At 34.2% G+C, this 25,438-nt stretch overlaps 1 protein-coding gene and 1 long non-coding RNA gene across 15 annotated transcripts in view; one reads left to right on the top strand and one right to left on the bottom strand.

Moving 5' to 3' along the window:
• Positions 1–25,438, top strand: part of CSMD1 (CUB and Sushi multiple domains 1) — a 1,157,973-nt gene that overhangs the window by 854,754 nt on the left and 277,781 nt on the right. For all 14 annotated transcript variants that reach the window (XM_083828025.1, XM_083828026.1, XM_083828024.1 and 11 more), the window contains 5 exons: positions 10,754–10,936; positions 11,988–12,314; positions 13,621–13,815; positions 18,463–18,601; positions 23,779–23,966. In XM_083828025.1, the coding sequence (XP_083684151.1) occupies positions 10,754–10,936; positions 11,988–12,314; positions 13,621–13,815; positions 18,463–18,601; positions 23,779–23,966 (1,032 nt within the window). The remainder of the gene's footprint in view (positions 1–10,753; positions 10,937–11,987; positions 12,315–13,620; positions 13,816–18,462; positions 18,602–23,778; positions 23,967–25,438) is intronic.
• LOC310896118 overlaps positions 1–25,438 on the bottom strand; it is a 254,818-nt gene that overhangs the window by 55,509 nt on the left and 173,871 nt on the right. The gene's annotated exons all lie outside the window — the stretch shown is intronic.

The raw sequence follows: 25,438 nt of genomic DNA, 5'->3' as shown, positions 1-25,438 counted from the left end.
ATAATTCTTCATTTAATTACAGACCAGGAATCTACTCTTTTGTACCCCATCCTCTACCCTGACTTTCCAGGCATGGACAATCCTTTTTTGAGTAGGAAATGCTATACTCTTCATAGAAAGATTTTAAAGCAGCAATTTCTTTACAAATCAATTGTAGAGTTGATATTATTTTATATATATATATATATTTTTTTTTTTTAAGGTCCCTTTGTTTTTCCTTCCAGTGTCTGAAAGACTGCCTTAGTGGTTAAGGAACTTTTAGAAAGCAGAGTACTATTTACTTCGAAACAAAATCATTACAGTTAGGACACATAATAAAGCAATAAAAGTTTTACTGCTATACAAGCAATATCAGTTATAATATATAAAATAAATGAAGTACACGACTCCTTGTAGAGACAGATGCAGATTGGTTTCAGTCAGTGTCTTTAGATATGCCTGTTGATCTGTTTGTCCTCTCTTTTGAAAGGAAAAAAAAAAAAATGATGATTTCCCTCAGGAAGTGACTATATTTGGGTTTGTTTAGATGCTGTAGGGTGGTATCAGCATGTGTGCACTTGCATAACCATCCTCATAGAACTAAGAGCACACAAACCTTTTGGCTTTTTCCTATCATCTGCAGCACCCTACGTGCTGTCTTAATGGTTCTGCCATTTCCAAGTCTTACATTTATTGGCGCTTTTTATTCTCTAATGTTTTTATTGCCTCTGCGTGAAATAGTTTGCAAAAGAAGTTTTTGTACAGTCACCTTTTATTGACTGATACAACATTATAAAATTTTGAATCTGTTAATGCTTCTATTGTTTTGCATTACTATGCCATATAAACATTACTGAATTTCAGTATCATTTCTCAAACTTACTCAGCTTGCAACTGCACTTTTTTGGATTTGTGATTCCAAATATTATGATAAACAGTTGAGTTCAGTTCAAAACATAATCCACTGCTTCGATGCACTTCCATAGGTTTCTATTTTGCTATTTTTCTAACAGCAGTATATAGAGAAAAAAAGATAAATTTTAAAGGATTTTAGCAAGAAATGTAAGTCAAAGAAAGCTTTTTTTTTTTTTTTTCCATTCATTTTCAAAAAGTGCTCAAGGAAAGTGGACACAACATATTTGTTGTGATTGTCTTCTTATCTGCTAAGATTGCAATTATATAAAATAAACTGAGTGTATCTGGTCTATTTGCTTCTCTGTGCTATAGATATTTGTATGGAATATTAGGGTGCTTTCACCAGAACATGCACCTTGTTAGGAACCACTAAGATGTATATTTACATTTTGTTTTTATGTTTGTTGCAATGAGTTAAAGCCATTGCCATTCACTGTTATGTTGTATAATGAATACTTTCCCATGCTACCACATCACAGTCCTCTGCTTCATATTAGAAGCCATAAAAAGATTATCTTAATTAAAAAAAAAAAAAAAAAAAAAAGTTTGGAATGGATGGTATCTTAACTAAAGCTACACAAATGTACTATGAGCAACACATACAATCTCTGTGTAGGATGAAATGTAATAAAGAAAGGCATTGTAGGCATCACCCTAGTCCGCATCCAGGACTTTCCTTTCCAAACTGAAACCTAATGTCACTCTACCATTTCCTTTGTATGTGTACTGTATCAAATTGTAAATGCATGTAGAAATCAGACAACTTTTATTATTTATATTTATAGTATTTATCAAAGGTCTTGTCTGGAATATTTCACAAGTTCTTCATACTACCACAGGACTTTGTATGTTAGTTTTTGGTTTTGATCTTTTTCCTTTCACTTCAATTGGACAGTTAATAGTGGTGTAGTAGAGTTAGACTCCATCAGGGTCTCTCCTCCTCTCTTGTGCCCCCAGCATAAACCAGCCTTTTTTCTTTTTCTTCTGAGTGTGAAACTTTAAAAGCAAAATGTCAAATGGATTTTTCCACCTGAGATTTCCACGCTATCTATGCAAAGTGAAATAGATGGTTGAAAATTTCCATGAAGACTCTGTAACACACTTCTGTGAAATTTTAGTTGATTAATCATTTTCACTGAAAAGAACACATTTATTTATTTTGTTGTTTGTATACTGTAACAACAAACTAATTACATGTACAGGTATACACTGGTTCGGTATGGTTATGTGAAATACTGTACAGATCTCCGTATGGTATGTTTTAGAAGGCTGCACTCTGAATCTTGTCAAAATCTCTTTTGCTACCTACCATCAAAACAAAATTTATACTAGAAATTACCTCAGTTCCAAATAGTAATGAATTGAAGACTTCATTTTCTGGACCTCTTTACATAATCTTTCAGAAGGAAAGACAGAATTCTTTCCAGTCTCAACCAAGTGTTAATTTAAGTCAAGCTATTTCTAAGAATTTCTAAGTGATATAAAAATAGTATTCTACTTTGGAAGCCACCAGCTTCCAAAACAAACATTTTTGGTTTGAGAATTGACTGCTTCTATAATCTGCATCAGAAGCATACCAATCTTGAAGATTAAACACATCCCACACATACAATTCCTTTTAATCTTCATTTTCTTTAGTGAAACTGGACTCTTTCCTCTTGGTATTTAAAGGTTAGGAACACCCATTGTAAGTACGTACCCATATGGTGCAGAACTAAGGGAAAATAAGGTTTATCTAACACTAACTTTTGTTTACAAAATTCTGAGCTGACATAGGCTTGGAATTTTGATGGTTGATTTTTCCTTTGGAAGGAGTATGAGAAAAAGCAGTACTTCTATGGGCCCATATGCACAGGAGGACATTTACACCCACAATATGCTTCATAGGGCTATAGCACCTTCAAAATACTATGGCTACTACTGATCAACTGTTTTTTCTGTAATAGCATTTATATAACAAATTGTTAGGAATGGGCTAAGAAAGTATATGCTAAGCTAATTGAAGCACTTCTGTTGCCTAATGACAATTCATATATTCACATTTATGCTTTGAGATACTCTTACTATCTAATTTTCATCCATTTAATATGTGCTAAATTGATTTTCTGTGATGCCAGTTCTTAATTAGGATGTCATGTGTTGCTAATTTAAATGGCTTAAAGAAGACAAAATGCACTGTGAAGTTTATAATCTAAACACCTATTGTTTGTATGACATGAGCAATTTTCCATAAAAACATGTTAACTGGTGTTAATTGTATTTTCATCCTTTAAATCTTTAGAAATAGACTCCTGTCTTGGCTATTCCATTGCTTTGCTTCAGATCGGTGTTGGCTTTACAGTCATATAAGTACAAAGGTCTATTTGCTTGCACTTTCAAAGTACTGGTAACGCATTGGTTACTTTCTGGACAAGTACTACGTCTTGTTTGCCAGGACTCAAGGTATCATATTTCTGGGTAAAGATGTTCTAGGACATTCTGTTGTAAAACAATAGAATGTACAACATTTTCACAGTTTGAGCGAACAAATTATGGACAATATGTATCAGATTTCTGGACTTGAAGTCATGAATGGTTTCAGAAGCTCCCTGGCAGAAGTATTTTCTTGTGGATTTCTGTAATGATTGCTGTCACCTGATTGTAGTAATGGTTGGAATTAATACTTTTTCCTCCATCTTTCTTCAGAAGCTGCTGCAATATGTTACTTCCAGTTTTCTCCATGATTGCCATATGTGAAAGAACAGTTCTCTGTATCTATAGATTACTATTAGGAATTAGGATTTCCAGGAATCCATTGAAAGGTTTAATATGAAATATGTTAATAAATAATAAAGCCAAGAAGGGAACAATTTTTTTTCTCTCTTATCCTGCAAGGATACAGACCTCATATTTATAAGTGCTGTTTAGAATACAACTCATTAAAGTTCCATCTGCTTTTTAGGCATATAAGTACATTCCCTATATAAAAATCTGAAGGATTTTTAAAGTTGAATTATATGGCCAGTGCTGTGATTTTATCATTACTGGTTAAAGGCTGTAGCTTCTTTATTGAAGCAACAATGTAGGATCTCAGGACCTACCTTTGCCTGAGCTGATTTTAGCTAGTTTTAATATTGTCTATGTTCAAGTAATTACTGCCAAACACGACTATATGAATGCCACACATGATAAAGGCTTGAGAAGCCTAGGTAATTGTTGCACTAGTAGAGGTTGGGGCTGTTGTACAATTTTCAGACTGTTGCTGGAAACCAGTGGGAAGGAAGCAGACAGGGATAGAAATACTGAAAATTAACCTGTCATTGTGCCTGCAAGCTCAAAATTAATTGTTTCCATATTTATGATTCTGCAGTTGTTGATAATGAATTTCATTGTTATTTCATCAGTCAGTTAGTTGAGATAATAAACTTCTCTGCAATGAGTAACAGAAAGCTTCTTACTCATTCCTGTTCAAATTTGATCTGTGTCTACCCTGGACAATCATAAAATTGATCATAAAAAAAATAAATATTTTTTTCTTTGTGATTTTTTCTGTATTCTCTGATAGAATATTTAAGTACACAGCAAATATTAAACTTAAAGAACAAAGTTGTCAAATAGATTTGATTCTTTTTTTCCTTCTTGATTACTTCAAAGCTTTTTTATATGTATGGTATTGTGTTATTACCAAGAAGCCATCTCTATGCTATGATAACAGGCAGTTAGTTTAAATAGAATTCCTATAGAAAAAAAATCATGTTGGCTTTCCATCTGTCTGCTTCTAAGGTCATGTTTGGTTTTAATATTGATATAGAATGCAACAAAATAGAAGCAATAAAAATTAATCTAGTGGATATGATCTGTGGCCTTTTTGATGACAGCAAGGACAAAAAAATTCAGAGAAATTGTGAGACAGCCCTTAGAATGCTGCTTGAAACTATATGACCTGTGAAGGAGGCCTTCTCTTTTTATAGTTGGGGATTGATAGTAAATTGTACTAACTTTTTTTTGAAGGAATTTACTGGAATAATGTTAAAATTGTTATCACCTATGAAATTACCCTGTAAGTCCACTCTGTTTTTAGCTATAGACCAACCACATTTTATCTTTAATAGCCAGCTTTACAGTTTTATTATGTGCTATCTGAAATATTTTTTTTCTGTTAATTTTGATTTATTTTTCACTTTCAGTAGTTGTTCCCATGTTCATTTTCAGGTATCATATATATATCATAATTTCATTCATTTACCTATGTTCTCTTCAGTATTCATGACCGTCTCTCTCTCTCTATCTCTCTTTCTCTTTGTATAAGAGTTTCTTTATTTGTCTGTATTTTCAAATTCCCATAATTTTCAACAACGTACTGAGATTTGGGAAACCAGTATTACACATGCATTTCAAAGAAGGCTGAAATGCTTTTTTCATATAAACAGTAGCATTTTTGTGCTTCCTCAGGTATTTGTACGGCTAGCTTTCTGTCTCTTTAAAAAAAATTAAAAAATCATATAAAACAGAAGGGACCTTTTGTAATGCCTGGTTCCTTTTCCTAAACTGAAACTATTTCTTTATAATATTGAAAGCTCCTGCATAACTTGCAGGTGGTTTATTTCTATAGACCACCGTGGTTTCCTGTGAAAACAAGAAAAGTGTACTTCAGAGGAATAAAGTATTTAGGGATACTTAGTTGAATTCTCTGCTCCATCATAAATTTGCTATGCAAATCTTTTACAACTACAATCTGTAAATATTTTCAGGAGTGGTAAAACCATTGCTGATTCTGCTTTCTATTTTTCCTATGCTGAAGTCGTAGAGAGACAAGCTCTCTGTTCCTGCCAATGAAGAAGTACTTACAGTTTAAAATATTTACTGTGTAATACAATAATGGTATTGAAGAACTGTGGTATTCCCTAAGAAGACATAGAAGAACATGTGTGTAGGTTGAAGTAATGTCTATTTTGCTCATTTGTAATGTGTCCATTCATAACTCTTCTGCCTGTCAAAAATGATGGATTTAACAGACATATTGCCTTTATGTCACAGAACAGTTGCAGACTTTGTCTTTGATCCAAATTGATTTATTATTGAGATCAATGCAAAGATCAGCTCAAAGCTTTATGGTATACAATAAAAAATATAAATGTTGGAATAATTAAAACCCAGCATTTGTCATATCAAAGTTTGTTCTGTACAACAATATTTTTTCTGTCTGTTCTAAATTTAAGAAAGTGGTTTTTAAGTGCCAGAGTCTACTGTGTCAGGTATTCTGAATGTCACTGCAGGAAGATATTCTATATTAGATATAAGGAAGAAGTTCTTTACTCTGAGGGTGGTGAGACACTGGCACAGGTTGCCCAGAGAAGCTGTGGGTGCCCCATCCCTGCAGGTGCTCAAGGCCAGGGCATGGGGCTTTGGGCAACCTGGTCTGGTGGGAGGTGTCCCTGCCCATGGCAGGAGGGTTGGAATTGGATGATCTTTAAGGTCCCTTCCAACCCTAACCATTCTGTTATTCTAACACAAAAAGAATAAGAGGATATAAACAAAATCATCATTTTTCTTGTATTTAAACACAAACATTTGTGGCCTGTTATAAGAGTTTAGATGTTAAACTGAAAAGGTTTGATGCAGAAATAAACTTCCAAACTTTTTTTTTTTTTTTGAAATGTGCACCTGCCAGCTTCTAGCTTCCCTTAAACTGTCTTGGGTACATTTAATATGATAATTACAAAATGTAGTCAAATTCATGAATTTAGACTTTAAATGTATTAACTTTGACTCTCTGGCAGACCTTGAGCTACTGAAGTTTGTCTATTTATGTGTGAGCATATTATTAATACTCTAATGAGAGAAGATGTATATAGTTACAGATTTATTGATTTGATGATGATTCACTGATCATCTAAGCTAGAATATCAGATAGTGTGAATGAAAACATAATGGTACTATGGAATTGATTTTAAATGTGCGTTTGTAATGTAGTAACAAGGGAAAAAAAAGCAACTTACTAACATGACTAAAAGAAATTCAAGACTGCGAAATGTTACAATCCATAAGCATTTTATTATGTATTTCAGATACCTGCGTCAAAGTAACTCAAAAACTTTCATTAAAAAGACTAGAACTGCAATGTGAAACCTTTCAAGTATTAGTCTTAGTACGTATTTAGATGCTTAATATCACTTTAGAATTGCCATATTTCTTCCTTTGAAAGAAAACACAGCAACAGAAGTGTCTGATTCAATTCAGAGCAATACGTTCTTCCCACCAGATATCTGATCTTGTCACTCTTCCAACGTAAAAGAGACTGTTCCCTGAAATTGAGTAAATACTTCTAGTTTACAAACAAAAGGAGAAGTCTTTCCCCAGACTACCAAAGAGTACATGAAAACCAGAAACAATTGAATATGATCTATGCTAAAAATTTTAAATTTTTAAAATAAAAAAAAATATATATAAAAAAATCTTTGATTAAACCTGTGGGACTCTGATGGGAGACAATGAAATAAAGGCTGTGTCAAATCCCAGAGGATGGAGAAATGTGGAAATGACTACTTCTGTAGTCCTCTGGATCTAGATACAAACAAACAGTTTGTGATTCTGTGATGCTGTGATATATATAAATACAAAATCCATAATTTGACCTTCTTTTTCTTCCCTAAGTTGTGTTCTGACATTAATATATGTGATGGAAAGCTAGCTCTTCAGTAAAGAGAAAAGTACATACATTCTGTCTGCAGTCAGTGCATCTATGAGAAATTCAGTCAGCTAAGACAAAGCTTTTTGTGGATTAAGTATTTTTCAAAAATTTTGGAAGGAAATTGTCTAGTACCTGAAACTGTAATTCAAGAGCAAGGAAAGACATTGAACTGAACAAGTGTGGAAAGTTTTTACTGTATATAACTTGAGAATTCTCTCTGCTTTTGTGGAGTGAAAAGTAGATTTTTTGTCACAGTTAAATTAATTGGTAGAATATTAAATGATCTAAAAATGTGGGCTTGATAATAACACCCATAATTTAATATGAATAAGAAATTATGTGTATGTTATAGTAAATCTTCATACCAGGAAATTTGCATGAAACTTGAAGCTAGGAGTGAATGCTATCCATTAGATTTAAATGGATGATTTCAGTCAAGCTGAATAATTTGTTTTTTTGACTAAAGTACATTTTCTGTAATAGCAGATGGTCTTCACTCCAAGCTTTGAGAAGATGTAGATTTCTAGAGCTGGATGGCATCTTTCAAATGTTTTATAGCCAAAATGCAAATCAAACATCCTCAAAAGCATCTTATAAGTTGTGGCATTTGCTGAATTGTTTTTATGTTGAACAAACAAACACAAACCCTGGAAGCTGAGATAGAAATAAAGTTAATACATTTCATTTTGACATTTTTATGAGTTATTTGTCTTTTCAATGTAAAATAATTTGATAAAAATATCCTTCTAATATATTTTAACTTAAAATGCAACATTGAAATATGTTTTTGTGAGGCAAACAACAGATTTTATTAAACCTTTATATATCCAAATAATAAAAGTATTTAAAAGTTTCACCTGAAATTAGTTTTTATATTTTTAACTGTTTAATTGTGCTTTCAAATTAGAGATTTAAAAATTCAGATTATATTTCTACCCCATGTAAAACCAGTCATTCATGTATGAAGGGTGATATATTAAGACACACTAAGTATTCAATTAGTAAGACCTCAATTCCTCAATTCTGACCAAAGACATAATGTACTGTCTTCCCATTAAAAAAAAAAAAAAAAAAGAATTCTCAACCTGTCAGAAAGCTTAATTTTAGGTAATTTCTGCTAAAAGTTTTGGTTCGTTGATCCTCCTAGGGCTTGGTGTATCTCCTGAGAATTAGAAAGCATCCTGATCTATCTTCTACTTCAGTAAATTCGTTAATTAAAGATATTGTGATACTTCCTCTGTATCCATGGAAAGAAACACTTGTTGCTTTTTCTTAAGAGATAAACCTTGAGCAGTGACTTTGCCAGACCCTGCAGACAGTTTGCCTCCTGACACTTCCGCCCTGAGATGGTATTGCCCTGACCTCCAAGACACAACAGGTTTTTCGAAAGAGTGTTGATCATTCACACATGCTGGTTTAGAAGTAGCTCTGCTATCAATGGAGGAAATGAATTTTTAAAATACAATTAAAATATGGGTTCTAATTTTTAGTAGCTCCCCACGTTTTCATGTAGGGTGTGGACAATTGGGAACACACAAGTTTTCAGTGCTCCATTTTAGTATTAAGAATAAACGTCTCAGTGGGATCAGGCAGGTGAAGCTACTTTAAAGCATTTGTAAAGATATAATTTGCAATCCTTACTTATACAGACTATTTTTGATATTATTCTACTGCTGTTTTAATATATTTGTGTACTGGACTTTTGGAAGATGTTTTCATTCATTTGATACATTCTGGCTTTCTGGTAAGACAATTATTCAATAAAACATCTGACTCTGGAACTGCTCTGAATTCATAGATAGAAAAGTAACTTAATTTTCTCTTCGAAGTCTGATTCTAAGATTTTTAAAAAAAAGTGTGCCTCTCTTTACCCTGATGAATAACCTTTTCTGTTGTGAAATGTAGTATACGTGCTTCTCAACAATCTGTTCACAACTTCTTCAAGGTTGTAAGCATAGAGGATGAATACAAGTACCATAATAATGCCATCCTGCATATTAAAATTTCTGTTGGAGTTAGCATGCCAAGTTGTATGCTTCTGCCAGGATTTAATATTAGTAGTTTTAGCAATATATGACAGCAGACATTTTTAATTATGTTAAATTATATTAATACTTAATACTGTTCAGTGAGTTGAATTTTCTTGTTATCCTGAATATTTCAAATTTCATACCTTGAATTAAACTGTGAAACATTTAAATAACTTCAAAATTTTATTGCTGAGTTCATTTGAATGAGGTTCACATCATTTTACTACAGATGTAGCAACACAGTTTATAGAACCAGATGTGCTTCGTTATTATGGTTGTTGCTGAGATGGAAATTAATGTCAAAACTGTTTTAAATTTAATGGCAAAGAAATGTATTCTTCATTTTCAATGGGCAGCTAACTGTAGAGTAATTTGCAAGATGATACAGCATTTCTAGTCCGCGCACTTAATATTTATATTTCCTGTCTTTAATATTCTTGTTATTCATAGGTTTCATGAGACTAGATTTTTATATTCTTTTCTACATGTGCATTCAATATCTACAAAATAAATATTATTTAAATAGCAGATCTTCTAGAGGGTGTCTAGGAAGTATGATCTAAAATGTTAATCTTTTTTCAGTGTAGCTGAACGCAGCTGGCAAAAAAATATGGCTCTAATTTGAAGTATGAGATTTAAAAGTAATTCCTCAGTTTTATTGTATTTTGGTGTTTATTGTATTTTGGTGCTTTAAATAAAACTAATAGAATTTACCAGTAAATTATATACTTGTAATTTTATTGCTAATAGCATTATCTAATGAATTGCAGATTTGAAAGTTAAATTAGATTCTTTATTACTAGTACTTCATTACAGAAATAAGATGTATATGTTAATATATGTTCATGATAGAATGGAGACTATATATGACTTTATAATTTTACCAGGAAATAAGATGTATTTCAGTGCAGTCATGTCGTTAAACATGAGGATTTTGGTATCTTCAGCAGTGTAGGTATGGAAGTTATTGACCTGTGAAAAGACACAGGATCCTAAGCCTGTAGGTGGTTTTAAAGCATTTACCTCTAGTTCATTTTCAGTTGTAAATATTAGTTTAAAGCATAATGTCAAATATTTTGAAGGCACCTCTTATACTGACACGTAAATTGTTGGCAAATATATTTTTCTTACTATTGTGTTTGAATTTTTTGATATTCAGAAATTGAGAAAGGAGGTTGCGGAGACCCTGGAATTCCATCATATGGGAAGAGGACTGGCAGTAGTTTTCTGCATGGAGACACACTTACCTTTGAATGTCAAGCAGCTTTTGAACTGGTGGGAGAGAGAACGATTACATGTCAACAAAACAACCAGTGGTCTGGCAACAAACCCAGCTGTGTTTGTAAGAATTATTATTATTTCTTTGCTGTAATAATTTTCTGACCTCTTGCTTTTCTTTGCATTTTTTTACTAGCCAGCAGGAAAACATTTCAAAGACCTTGAACACTTTTAACAGTCATGTATTTTTCTTAGTTGGCTTCACAGTAGCTCATTTATGGGTACCATCACATAGGATTGTTTTAGAATGTTCATCCCTCATTTTGTATTTCATTTTTATCATTTAACATTTTTAATACAAATGCGTGCCAAAGACTCTAATTGAACACTTAGTGTGTAAGTTCTCAAAAGGAGTGTGGCACATGCATTGATTCTGGCACTGCAAAGGAGTCTATAGGTACAAAAAAAGATTTGTTTTGTGTTGCTTTGTTTTCCTGATATCCTAACAAAACATGAAAATGTACTTGAGGAATATGAGGATATCCAATGTGAAAAACAGGGAGGTAAGATTATTAAACATGAATTTTGTTTGAAAAGATAAAATACATTTGTAGGTAAGCTTATAGATGGAGTTAAATAGAGAACTTTTTTTTTCCTTCTTCTAAGGTTAAATGGAGTTAATCTTTTTAGTAGACAGGTATACACTTAGGCACTTAGTTCTCCAGATAGCATTACTTTTTCTATAAAGAGTCTTATAATTCGGTACTGGATTTTCAAAACAAAGTGTGGTGTCTTGTTCTGCTTGGATGTATATGTATTTTGCAGCTGTGTTGGCTACAGGACTTAGTGAGCTGAGTGAGCTTTCTGTGTGAATGGAAGCAGCCTCTATATGCCTGTGTAATGCTGGAATGTGTGTAAGCAAATAAATTCTGGGCATGAGATGCCGTGGCTGCAATCCTTTTGAAGACAGAAGCTCTGTTTTGGCATAGCACTATGTTGCATTGGGTTGATATATTAGTTTGTGTTGGCAATAGTTTGGAATATTTTACTGCTCTGCTGTAGGTGTAGTAGTTTTCAAACCTAGGTTTCAAAAATACCCTATTCCACAAGAATAGAAAGACAAATGTTCGTAGTGTTTATAGGGTATTTTGAGAATCTATTGTTGTTTTCTTTAGTCTCGTGTTTCTTCAACTTCACCACGCCATCTGGAATTATTCTTTCACCAAATTATCCTGAGGAGTATGGGAACAATATGAACTGTGTTTGGCTGATTATCTCAGAGCCAGGAAGCAGAATCCATCTGATTTTCAATGACTTTGATGTGGAACCTCAGTTTGACTACCTTACTGTGAAAGATGATGGGATTTCAGATTTACCACCTCTTGGCACTTTTTCTGGAAATGAAGTACCTTCTCAGTTGGCTAGCAGTGGGCACATAGTAAGACTTGAATTTCAGTCAGATCACTCTACAACTGGAAGGGGATTTAATATCACTTACACAAGTAAGAAACTCTGCTTTTATTTTATGTCTTGTCAAGCTGTCTTTCATCATAATAGTGACAAGTAGAACATATTTGTATTTATAATGCAGAAGTGAATTGCCCCAGAAAAGGGGAAAATACAAAATCGTAATGCTTGTATAATTGCAGTGCTTTCAGCTGTCTTTCTAATACTCCTTTCATTAGCTTATCTGAAATTTTATCATTTATTTATTTCATTGTGATAGAACTGAGAAATTCCCTTCATTATTTGAGGCCCATTTTGGTTGAAACTGCTATAAACGCAAAGCATGTAACTCTTGTCCTGGCATTGGGCACCACTGAAAAGAGTGGACGTACTCTTCCCAGTACGTCCATGTCTCTGTTGTAGGGGGGGACACATGACAGAACTGGAAGCAGTACTCCAGGTGAGGCCTCTGCAGTTCTGAGTAGAAGGAAAGGAACAATCACCTCTCTTGACCTGATCCTATGTGTAATGCATCCAAGAATACTGTTAGCCTTCTTAGTGGCAAGGGCACTTTGCTGACTTATGTTCAGAAATGATCAATATCAGTGATACAACAGATAAGCTACAATTTTAGATACTTACAAATCTTACCACCTATAAATTTGTAAACACCTTTCTGTTCTAGTATATCTCCACCCTGCCGTGTAAAGACTTACATACCCAGGACACGGGTTACAAGCACTCATCCCTTTTCCCGAAGTGTGGGTTCCCCTGCACACACCTCCTGAAAGACATATAGATCCTCTAGCTTTCTGTACACCCGTACTGTTCTCGACAAGTCACTGATCCATACACTGATGAGAACACCCTCAACATGGAGATGTGGGTCCCTGTGAGTTGATATTCCACCAGCTGGAAGCAGGCTGCGGTCCACATCCCAAAGAGGGTTGCTCTGTCCAGCCTTGGCAGAGGCTGTAGTCTTTAGCTGTAGCCTCTATTTATTCTGGATTAGCTGCAATGTGAAACTGCACTTCTCGTTTGAGAGGCAAACAGTTGGGAAATTTAATCACAGTGTTTTCGTTTATCTAAGCCACACACAACTAAAAAGATTCAGAATTTGAAGTATGTTGCATTGTGGTGAATGTCATCAGATCCAATGCAGATTTTGTAGTGGGGCATTTCCAAAACTTTTTCAATTATATTGTAATCCTGTTGCTTATCAAATGTTATTCCCTTTCCCCCCTCCCCTTCCCCTTCTCCTCCAAAAGAGTCAGGGTTTAGAAGGTTTGTATTATTATTGTTGTTGTTATTATTATTATGTGTTTTTTTTTCTTTTCTTTTTGTATTGTTTTTGTTTATAAGCATTTGGTCAGAATGAGTGCCATGACCCAGGTATTCCTATAAATGGGAGGCGTTTTGGAGACAGGTTCCTTCTAGGAAGTTCTGTTTCTTTTCATTGTGATGATGGCTTTGTGAAGACCCAAGGCTCTGAATCCATAACATGCATTATGCAGGATGGAAATGTAGTATGGAGCTCTGCTGTCCCACGTTGTGAAGGTAAGGGCACAATCTTTAGTTTGCACCTACAGTTTGAATAATTAAGCTATTTAATTTTAGCTTACTTTTCACATTTCATACACAAATGAGACTGCTGTAGCTGAAGTTATTTATTTGTCTTATTTTAACACTTTTCCAGTCAAATGAGAGAGCAATAATAGAAACAAGATAGCTTGCTTTTATATTCTTGGAATAAATTAGCATTCTAAAAATCTGGTTGCTATTCTTTTCAAATTCTGTCTGTCACCATCATTACCTGGTTGTGAGTTATAGCTGCTATAGCAGTTTTGGCTGTAGCATACTGAAGAACGTAATTATCACACAGAAAAGTGAAGTGAAAATTCATTTTTAAAAATTGGCACCTTTAATTTTCTCACAGCAAAGATATACCTGAAGTTCTTTATGTAACACATTACTCTGCAGTACATCTTTTCCTTAGAATTACAGTGAAAATCAGAGCTATGTTTAATATTCATTATATTCCCCAAAATATTTAATCCAAAAATTCTGAATTTATTTGCTTGTTCTTGCCTACATAAATAAACAGACTAACATTATATCTCTCTGTAGGATGAAATACAGTGAGATAAAAGTGAGAAAATAGGCTGATTCCATGATGCTTAACAGTGACAGTACTCCATAGTTCCTATGGCAAGACATATGAATATGTTTAATAAACACCTTGTGTGTTTCTATTAAAAGTAATGTTCAGAAAGCTGTATGTCTTCTTGTAAATAATAGTTATGTACTCAGGCACTCAATGAAATGAGGGCTGCAGGGGATCTGTGTTCCAACACCTGGAGTACTTCTTCCCCTTTCTTCTTCACTGACCTTGGTGTCTGGAGGGTTGTTTCTCACACATTTTTTCTCACTCCTATCTCTGATAGCTGCTGTGAAGCATTTTATTACCCTTTCTTGCATTTGTTTTGTTTGTGTTATTTGGACAACTTGGTAACTCAATTCTGATAAGACTGCATTTCTAAGAAAAGGTAGAGATATTGGAAAAAATGTTAGTTAGGTGTGGTGCATGCAAATATAGATATACTAACAAGATTTCTTAACCTGATTAAGCCATGTAATTTTTTTTTTTTTTTGCTTAGAGCAAAACCAGCCCACTCCAAGGCACAGAGCAAGGGGAGGTTTTTCATCAAATGATTTTTTTCTCATTTTGAAACTTTAAACACATAATTAATACAATATTCAATGTAATCTTTATGTAGTTTTCTTCTACAAGCACATGAAGGAGCCACTTTGAGGAAAAAAATGGAAAAGAAAACAAAAACACAAAGACTGTAAGAAAGTACATAGGTACAGATCAAGCTCAGTTATCCTTCCTGTGAATCCTGCTGGACATTAACCTAGCTATTAATGACAAAAGGATTCAATTTTTTTTTTTTTTTGGGGGGGGGGGTATATTTTTCTCTATTTTCTCATTTTGGTATGGAAGGAAATATGGTTCTTTAAAGTTACATTCAAGATGTGTTCTGTTTTGATGTGGATTTACTTTTTAATTGATAATTAAAGGAATTCCTGTTTTTAGTGTATAGTATGGAGCAAGCATCCTTGCTAGTTTGTTTAGAAGTAATTAAGTTTGCTTCTGGTTGTCTGAGATTTCTGAGCAACTGTTAGTTTTTGTTGTTGCTCTGCTTTGTGTCTCTCCATACTTAACAATCTCTTTAACAAACAATACATGAAATATGTGAAGTAGGTGATGTGTTATAATCAGGTGAGGGTCAGCAGTCTTCTGGTTGTTCTTGTTTTTAATATGACCAAATTTAATTAAAAATAAAAGGCATAGAATACAATTCATTCTTCATCAGCTATACACTTGTGAAATAAAAGCCATTTTCCTGCATGATCATTTTGCCCCAGAGACGATTAACTGTGTATGTTTCATTTTTGTGGGTTGCTTTTTTTCCTCCACTTTTTTAAATCTGAAAAAACTTCTCAGAGATAAGTGCAAGTCATGAATGAAATCAAAATCAAATGTCTGAGTTCAATTTTTGTTAAAAGCATTGAATCAAAACTGGGAGTATTAATTTACTACTCACAAATTCATTTTACTATTAATTTCCATATGGCATAATAGGTTTGCCTGTCACTACTTAGAGAAACAGAAGACAAGTGAAAAGATTCCGGGCACAGCAATATGGAACTTGCTGATAATGACACCACTGACTACCTGAGTGTAATACAAATGATACCAAGACAAATTTACCTGACCTTGAAAGCCTTCCTCTTTTAGACTGCTCTATAGCCTGTGTTAGACTATAAGATCCCAATGCTCTGTGCTATAACAGCTTAATTTTTTAACGGACTTACGTTTCTCTAAATGTCTTCAGTATTTTCTGATGTTGTTTAATCCTGCACCAAAGTCCTTCGATCCTGCTGTGAAAAATGTTCCCTGTCTAGCCTTCTTACTTTCATAGCCCTGTTGCAATATTTGTCCTTTTATGGAGGAGGATTAGGTTAAACAAACTTGGTGTGCAAGAATGGGCCTGATGGGATGCACTGAAGAGTGCTTAGGAAGCCAGCTAGTGGCATAAAAAGGCCACTCTCAAGTGTCCTGGAAAGGTCCTGTAACTAGGGGAGGTTCCAGTGGACTGGAAAAAGGAAATTTCAGTCCTATCTTCAGGAAAGGAAAGAAGGAGGATCTGAGGAACTACAGGTCTCACCTTGATCATTGGGAAAGGTGATGCAACAATATTCCTGGAAATCATTTCCAAATACTGAAGGACAAGATTAGGAGGAGTCAGTATGGATTTATGAAGGGGAAATCATGCCTGACCAACCTGGCATCCTTGTGCAATGAGATGACTGGCCTGATGGATGAGGGGAGTGTAATGGATATTTTAAATCTCATTTTAGTAAGGTGTTTGGCACTGTATCATACATGGTTCTTGTAGGCAAACTGTTAAAATATGGTCTAGACAAGTGAACAAGGTGGATTGAAAACTGGCTGAGCTGTTGGGCTGAGGGAGTTGTGATCAGTGAGTGGCACAAAGTGCAGCTGGAGACCAGCCCCTAATGGTGTACCCCAGGGATCAATATCAGGTCCAATATTGTTTAAAATCTTCAGTAATGATCATTACTGATCACTGGGACAGAGTGCAACTTGAGTAAGTTACAGATGACAGAAAATTGGGAGTAGTGGCTGATAAACAATATGGTTATTCTGATGTTTAGAGTGACCTTAACAGGCTGTAGAATTGGGCCAAGATAGAGTTCAACAAGAGGAAATATCAAGTCCAAGTGGGAGCTGGGGTTGTTTAGCCTCGAGAAGAGGAGGCTCAGGGGAGACCTCATCGCTCTCTATAGGTACCTTAAAGGAGGCTGTAGAGAGGTGGGGGTTGGTCTATTCTCCCATGTGCCTGGTGACAGGACAAGGGGGAATGGGCTAAAGTTGCGCCAGGGGAGGTTTAGGTTGGATGTTAGGAAGAACTTCTTTATCGAAAGGGTTGTTAGGCACTGGAATGGACTGTCCAGGGAGGTGGTTGAGTCACCATCCCTGGAGGTCTTTAACAGACGTTTAGATGTAGCCCTTAGTGATATGGTTTAGTGCAGGACTTGTTAGTGTTAGGGCTGAGGTTGGACTAGATGATCTTGGAGGTCTCTTCCAACCTAGACGATTCTGTGATTCTGTGAAGTCCTTCCTTCAGCGCTGGCGATCCTCTGCCTACAGAGCTGCATACGGAAGCCTAGGATCCCAAGTAGAAACAAGATACAGACATACAGCAGTGAGTCAGGTGAAGGGTCACAAAGATGATTAAGAGCTTGGAGAATCCATCATACAAAAAGAGACTGAGACAACTTGGGTCATCTAGACTAAAAAAGAACGCTGAAGGCTCTGGAGAAAATTTATTGAAGTATATAAATACCTGATTCAACGATGTAAAGAAAATTGTCCAGTATCAGGACAAGAGACAAAGGATGCAAACTGAAATTAAATAAATTACTTTTAAACATAAGAAAAATCTTCTGCTGTGAGAGTGATCAAACGCTGGAACAGGTTGCCTAGAAAGGCTGTGGATTCTCTGCCTTTGGGGAGAGGGCATGATCCTAACAACATGGTTCTGTGCCATCTACTGTAAGTGACCCTGCTTTGAGCAGGAGTAGATGATCTCCAGATATCCCTTTCACCTTCAACTGTTCTGTAATTCAATGGAATGTTTACACCAATAATTTCCACTGAGCTGAGTCATTACTCAATAAGGTATTAGATGGCACAGTACAATGAAAATAATTTGCTATAAATTACTTGGATCTAAATTACTGTCTGATATTTCCACATAAATGTGGAATCATACCAGAACTAAAAGATGTCAGTATATTATTTTTAATGAAATATATGCTTTTCAACAGAAGGAAGGCTGGCAGATTCAAGTGTCATGCTCTGTGTCTTAAGATACGTGTAGAGTGATAAACCATGATATTGCAGGACTTAAGAGACTGAGGAAAAGAAGGTGCTCATAAGTGCTCAGGAAAAGAGCATAACACAACAGAATGTACAAAAATAGTAGCATTAAATATTAAACTTATTTTTCATTTTTTTATTTGATTTTTGTAAAGTTTGGTTTTTTTTGAATATTTATAATATTGCATTAGAAATAGCATGTGTGATACAAGTATACATGTTTTTTCTTCCAGCACCATGTGGTGGACATTTGACAGCATCTAGTGGTGTTATATTGCCGCCGGGGTGGCCAGGATATTATAAGGATTCACTTAATTGCGAATGGGTGATTGAAGCAAGACCAGGACATTCCATTAAGATCACTTTCGACAGGTGAGAATCATAACGGCAAACATCAAATAACTTATGAGCACAAATAATGTTTTTTAACAACAAAGAAGGAAAATATTTGAAATTATTTTATTAAAATACAAGAAATTCAGTGTATATTAGAATGCTATATGCTAACACAGTTTCGTTTTAAAGTATTATCCAACTGAAATGGTCAGCCCAATTAATTTTTAAAGGTGTTATCCCAGTGTGGACCTCAATTACACCTTCTGGAACAAATGGGGATTATGTCCCTGTGTAGCATTCAGGGTCTTCTGGAATAATAATTATTTTTGAAGGGGAATTATATTCAGCCTGGTCTTACGTGGAGTCAGGAGGTAGTGAGACTATATTTAAGCACCAGGAATGTGAACTGCAGCATGTTTAATCCTTTTGTAAGTACTGTGACCTCAATTAGATCTTTTTACTAGCCATTCAAGAATCTTTCAAAATTGTGACTTTTCTTTCCAAAGAAAGAAAAGTTCTTTAAAAATAAATTAAAATCTTGAAAATCTTTACCCTTAGGCATCTTTGTAAAATAAGTAAAAAAAAAAAATAAAAATCTCAGTTTGCTTAATTGCTTGATCTAGATACTAATGTCACACTAGATACTCCATTTGACACAAAGATGCAAAGGATAGTATGAAAGACAGTTCCTGGAGCTACGCTGCAGCGTCTTCTTGTACAGGCCTTCCTGTATTGCTGTCACCCAAGCAGAGGCAATAATCTATGTCTAGTTTGACCTTTGCAGGGAGAGCCAACAGTGCTGAGTATAATGATTCAGTAACAGATTTGCAAGCCTTCTATGTCTAAGAGCAGAGACAAAAAGGTATGAAAATGAATGAAGAGAAGAGCAGAAGAATGTAAAAGTGATTGTTACTGGGTCAAACCTAAGATACATCTTACTTAGTATTGTGTTCCTTATGGGGACAAAAAATGCAGAGTTGTGGACAAGAGCATGAGGAACAGATAAATGTGTGTTATATTTCCCCAAAGTACTTTCCCAGTTTGCAATTCAAGACATTCCTGAACTGAAAGATTATTTTTTTTAATGTGTTTAGTGTGTTTCTGCATGTCTCACTTTGATTGATTTGTTTGGTGTCCTAATGCATCCATGTAACGTTATCATTTGCAACATTCTTCAGTTTGGGAAACACACTGGACACTGTTACAGACTTGAAGTGCCATTAGTGGGGATGGTGAAATATACAGGCAAGGTGAACAGTGTTGTTAAAAGCTGTTGATAAAGATTGTTTGCTTTCATTATGTTCAGCAGGAAGTTCCAGAATTTAAGTCACTGTTGTTTTTTGTTTGTTTGTTTGTTTCTTATTAAAATATCAATGCATAAATTATAAAGTTATATTTACTTGCCATCTTTGCCCTTTTTGTTTTAAATTAGTTATCAGAACCCTGAGATTCCAGGAAGTCTTCACAAGTTCAGTGGAAGTAAACAGACAGTTGTAAAATGGAGCATTTTAATTTTATTAAAGGAAATGGGCTGCCTGTAGCTGTAGACCTTAACAGTATGACCACTATATTTCTGAGGAAAGTAATGGGAAACATTGGTTCCTGTGCCATATGGCCCAGTTCAAGAGCTACATTTACTGAATTTTCAGCAGATGCACACACATTCAATTAAGAATATTCTAGAGTATTGTGTACAAATCAAACTGTGATGAAATTAAGCAAGAACTTTGAGTTACCCTGAAACAAACTTGAGAAATCTGATCTGGTGTAATTCTCAAAGTACAGCAGTCAGTTAATGTAATCCAGTTTTATATCAGCATTATTAAAGGAAGGATTTGGTCTCCTTTCTCTAAAGTTACAAAGTTACAAATACTATTAAGTACAATACTAATGTACTTATAATAGAGAAGCTTCTATTGGAGCTTCTCCCAGTGTTCCTGGTAGGTTTAGAAAATCATATAGCTTTACTACATCATATAATAAATTTCTTTAAGATTGTTATGCTTTGGGGATGAGAGGATAATAATGTCTCTTTTTCAGTAAAGTATTTCTTCCTTCCTAGCATGAAAGCATTGCTACCCAGATTAAAACTTGAATGGTAAATCTTTTTCTAATTTAAAAGAAGTTGATCTGCTGAATGATATAACATTAGCAAATTACAAGTCAGTAAGCAAAATCAGTATCAAATAAAGAAATAAAATGATCTATAAATTGCCAAGCACAATATTCGGTCATATATTTTGTCAAGATTTGGAAAAATAGAACCCTTTAATATTTTGCTGTATGTCTTGCCATCACAGATACAGTTGCCAGATTTAAATTTTGCACCATGAGTGTGATATTTGTGATATAAATTAGCTCACTCTTGAGCTAATGAGGATTTCATGTTGCTAGACAAATGTGACTTACTAGAGTACTTAGAAACTTTCCAGAAATAGCAGCAAATGACCAAATAACCCTATGAACATTTTACATTGAAACATTCTGCATTTCACATCAAGACAAATGCCTGGAAAGCAACAGGACTGGAGGATTTTTGGTACTTTGAATATTGGTAAAAATTCATTGAATACTAGATAAAACAATCTTATTTGCTCAAAACCTAGCTATCCATGAAAAATAGTATAACGTAGTAATCTTGAAGAGTTTTTAAAATTCTCTGGAAATATTTGGAGAATGTCCTACCTTTTAACAACATAAATATGCTAATAAACATTAAAATATTTTGAAAGAATTATTCTTAATTCAGTAAGGATGCAGAATTTCCAGTAATCAATTATCTTTGTTTATTGTTTACTGAAATGTTAATATGATAATGCAAAGATTGTAAAAAATGTCCCCAAAAGCACCCCAAAACATTCAAAAAAGAGAAAAGTGAACTAAGTTTGAGATGAATAAGAATCTACTGGAAAAATGATCATTGTAATTGGTAGCCGTTCCTGTAGGAGTTACTTAAAGATTTGTCTTTCTAGCAAGAGTCTGCAACCCATCATTCACACACAGCCCTGCTAAGAAAGCTGCAATTGCTGGCTAAGAGCACTTTATTTTTAATTAGTTCTACTCACAAACAGAACTGTTAAATTAAATATTGAAGTATTGATTGGGAGTCCATTCATTATGAGTACAAATAAAGTTTTAAAAGCAGGCTAGCACTGTGTGTCAGTTTTCCTTATTCTGCTGCAGGGTAAATCAATGTATAATCTTTGAAATTATGGAAAAGTACTGAACAACTGTCAGGTTCTTGAGTGATGCTCTCTGTGACTATCTATCCTGGTAAATTAAACAGTACTAGAGAACTTTCCAGACGCAAGAAGTCTGTATTTACACACTTGCTGAAATAGTTGCTAACATACTTCTTGCACTTGCCAATTAGAATTATCAAGCATGTTTCAGGAGTTAGTGTGGGCAGGCAACAATTCATAAAAAGAAATCTGAATGATATCTCCCTGTTTGTGAGTCTGAAGTATGTCCTTCCATGACAGCTGACTTCAGTGCCGGAGACTGGTCTTGAGCAAGCTTAATACATGCAACCTTTGTATTCCACTGTCAGAGAGGACAGATAGCAGTGAAAGCAGTCACTTGGATTTTAGTCAACATACACAGAAAGGTCAAAAGCATCATGGATCTAGAGAGTTTCCTGGGTGAAGAGAGGAGATATATGTAGGGCACATCCGAGTTTCCAAGCTCTGTGTAGTTAGCTGTCGTAGTTAAGCAAATACTTTCGGATTTGTGAATGTGGTTTTGTTTTCAGGGACTCACGAGAGAATGAGAACTATAGAGATTACTGAATACATGCTAAATCTTCACCTACCATTACTGATGCTGTTACGTATGTGAAAATGGTTTTAATACTAACGCTATGGGTCAGTAAAATGTAATGGCTTGGCTGGAAACTGTTCATTCTGTCATCATTACCTACATAGCATAAAGTTTATTTAGACTTTGAAGGAATGTCCAGTGGAATTCCCCTTTGTTGTCTTTAATTACAAGAACACAGTTTCTTACTCCCAGACCCGCTAAGCATGTATCCCATATTGGCAAGACAATTTAAAGGCATTCATTATGAAACAAGTGCACAGGGACAGAGATTTTTAAGCTCAGAATTTGAATTAGTAAACCCTATGGGAAAAGACAAGACGATCTCAAAACAGACATTTTCTATACTTGCTCTGAAAGGTAAGCATTTTACAAAAATAAGAATATTGTGTTTGCAGGCAAATATATTCAGACAAGTATGGATATTTGTGTAATAGTAGAAACATTTTTTTATAGGAAAATGGATGTGTGATGTTTAGATGCCACAGTTCACAAGAATATCTGATATAAGCACAAACTGTCTTGAAATGCATTTGATGTGAAAAATGTCAGTCAAAGTTTCATCTGCAGAAACAGCAGATTTGATCTGTTTGATTTAAGAACAGCTAGTAGCGGATGACTGCACACACAGACATCCTTTATGAACTGGACAAATATGATGTGGTTTAGTAATTCGCACAGATATTGATTGTTCTGTTGATTTTAAAGTTTTTTGTTCTTGTAAATCAACTATCTTGTTACCCTCCTTATTTTTTTCTTCTTGTCTATACTATCTGTTTTTTTGACACATGTAGATAGGCTAAGGAATTCTGTAACAAATTTCAAAATGAGGGCTTGATTTCAGTTTAACATTTTCGTAATGCTTTTTTATTATTATTATTATTATTTCATAGGAAAATTTAATTATTTAAAAGTAAATTAGTGAACTGTGTTAGAAAAAATTCTTTGGATAAAGCATTAAGCAGCTGAATATATAAAAATTTTTTGCCAAATGTCAAATAATAAAATTGTTGAAATAAAATAATGAAACATTATTGAAGACATTCCTAAGATGTCAAACTGTTTTTTAATCTGATGGCAAGAAATTTCTTGGATCTTCATAATGCAGTTTTGTATGAGACAGTTTGCAGTTTTCTACTGAGGTTCCTCACTAGATGTCATTTTGAAGCCCAGTCATATGGTTGATCTGAAGTATATTACACATCTTACAAATTTTATAGGATACCAAAAAAAAAAAAAAAAAAGACGTGTAAAAACGTCCTTAGTTGTTTTTCACAGTAATGCACTGATGGAGCTGTGGGTATACTGATTTTTGTATGTATTGACATCTTTGGTCAACATGAGTTAAACTTCTAACAGCATTCTTCTGCCTACCAGACTTATGTATTCCTTTTCAGATTTCAGACTGAAGTTAATTATGATACATTGGAAGTCAGAGACGGGCCAGCTAATTCATCACCATTAATTGGAGAATACCATGGAACACAAGCACCCCAGTTCCTTATTAGTACCGGCAATTATATGTATCTGCTGTTCACTACGGACAACAGTCGTTCCAGTGTTGGCTTTCTAATTCACTATGAGAGTAAGTCAGATATTTCTCTGATTTTCATTTAATTTTGAAAATAACATTCAATTTGAAAATAGCAAACAAATATGAACTAATTAACTGTAGTCATTATATTTGTATCAGAACAAATTGTACTGACTCTGAAACTATTAAGTCATTTTGGAAAATTTTACTTCATGAGTTCTTGTATGTTATTCAGACTGCTTACGGGAAAGTAATTTTAGAAAATCACCCTTGGATTTAAAGATATGTTGGGTTTGTTTGTTCTGCCCTGCCCCTGCCTCTCTATATATATCTTTCTACATTTTTAATACACTTTGCAGTACTGAGCAGAACTGAGCCTTATCCATGGTGATTCTAAAATGCAAATAAGTGCATAATAATATTGATCTGTGAACTCCAGAATCACTATAACACTATTTTCTTTAAAATTGGTTGTATAAAATTACATATATTAAACTTTCTGAAGTCACTGATGTTTATATGATAGTGTAGCCATTCACTTAAATACTGAATAGAATGCATGTGTTTAGCATGGATAGGCTAAGCAAATAACATTGTTTTTGTCAGTTATTGTGGTCTTATCTGAAAACTAACCTGACTGCAGTAAATTTTCTGTCACATTGAATCTGGTATGAATGACCAAACTTATATTTCATAGCTACATCAAAACTTGGAAATTATGAATATTTTAGCTCTGACACAGACAACGTGGTAGAGGCTGAGCAGATAATAGGCCACTGAGCGATGCAAAGACAAGGAACAGTATGTAGGATGCCAAATGAGTTATGTGCAGATGCTGATTTTCCCTTATTGTGTTTGAACTAAATGGTTGCTGTTATATTTTGTACAGTTGTCCCCAAATTTTTTATAATATTGTGTTTTATTTTAAACCTGGTATCAAATAGATGTTGTCTTCTGTTAAAAATAATAATATAACAAATAGTAATACAGTATCTGCCCTACATGTTCTTAAAGACGTAGGTCTAATTATGAAATGATTTAGAACAGCATTCTTATATCCTTTCTTTATCTTTTTTATCAGTGCACTTCAAACCTTGAAATTTGATTAGAGGTTTTAACAAGTATTAGTACTTCATTGTCTAACTTGAATTTGTAGGGATCCTACCATGATCTGGCCTAGGTCCAATAGAATCTGATAATTTTATTAACAATGTTGATGATAGCATAATGAGTACACTTACAAATTCTATAAATAACTATTCTAAGCATAAATGTGGAAGGAGAAATGACATTCACAAATACAAAACAGAAATACAGTAGAAAGGATATGGTGTTTACAGGCAGCATAAGCAATCCAGAGAAAAATGTAACTGATGCAAAATGTCTTCTCACTGTTGTAGTGAATCATCAAAAAGAATTACAGAATAGGCAAATTTTGTATGTAGGGCTTAGAAAATATAATAATTATTTCACTTAATTTGATGACCACAGAGAATATTGTGTCCAGTTTGGGATCTTATTTA

Source organism: Anser anser, assembly GCF_964211835.1.
Source record: "Anser anser genome assembly, chromosome: 3".
Classification (NCBI taxonomy): domain Eukaryota; kingdom Metazoa; phylum Chordata; class Aves; order Anseriformes; family Anatidae; genus Anser; species Anser anser.
The sequence above is the reverse complement of the archived record's forward strand: the minus strand, read 5'-3'. Positions and strand labels throughout refer to the sequence as shown.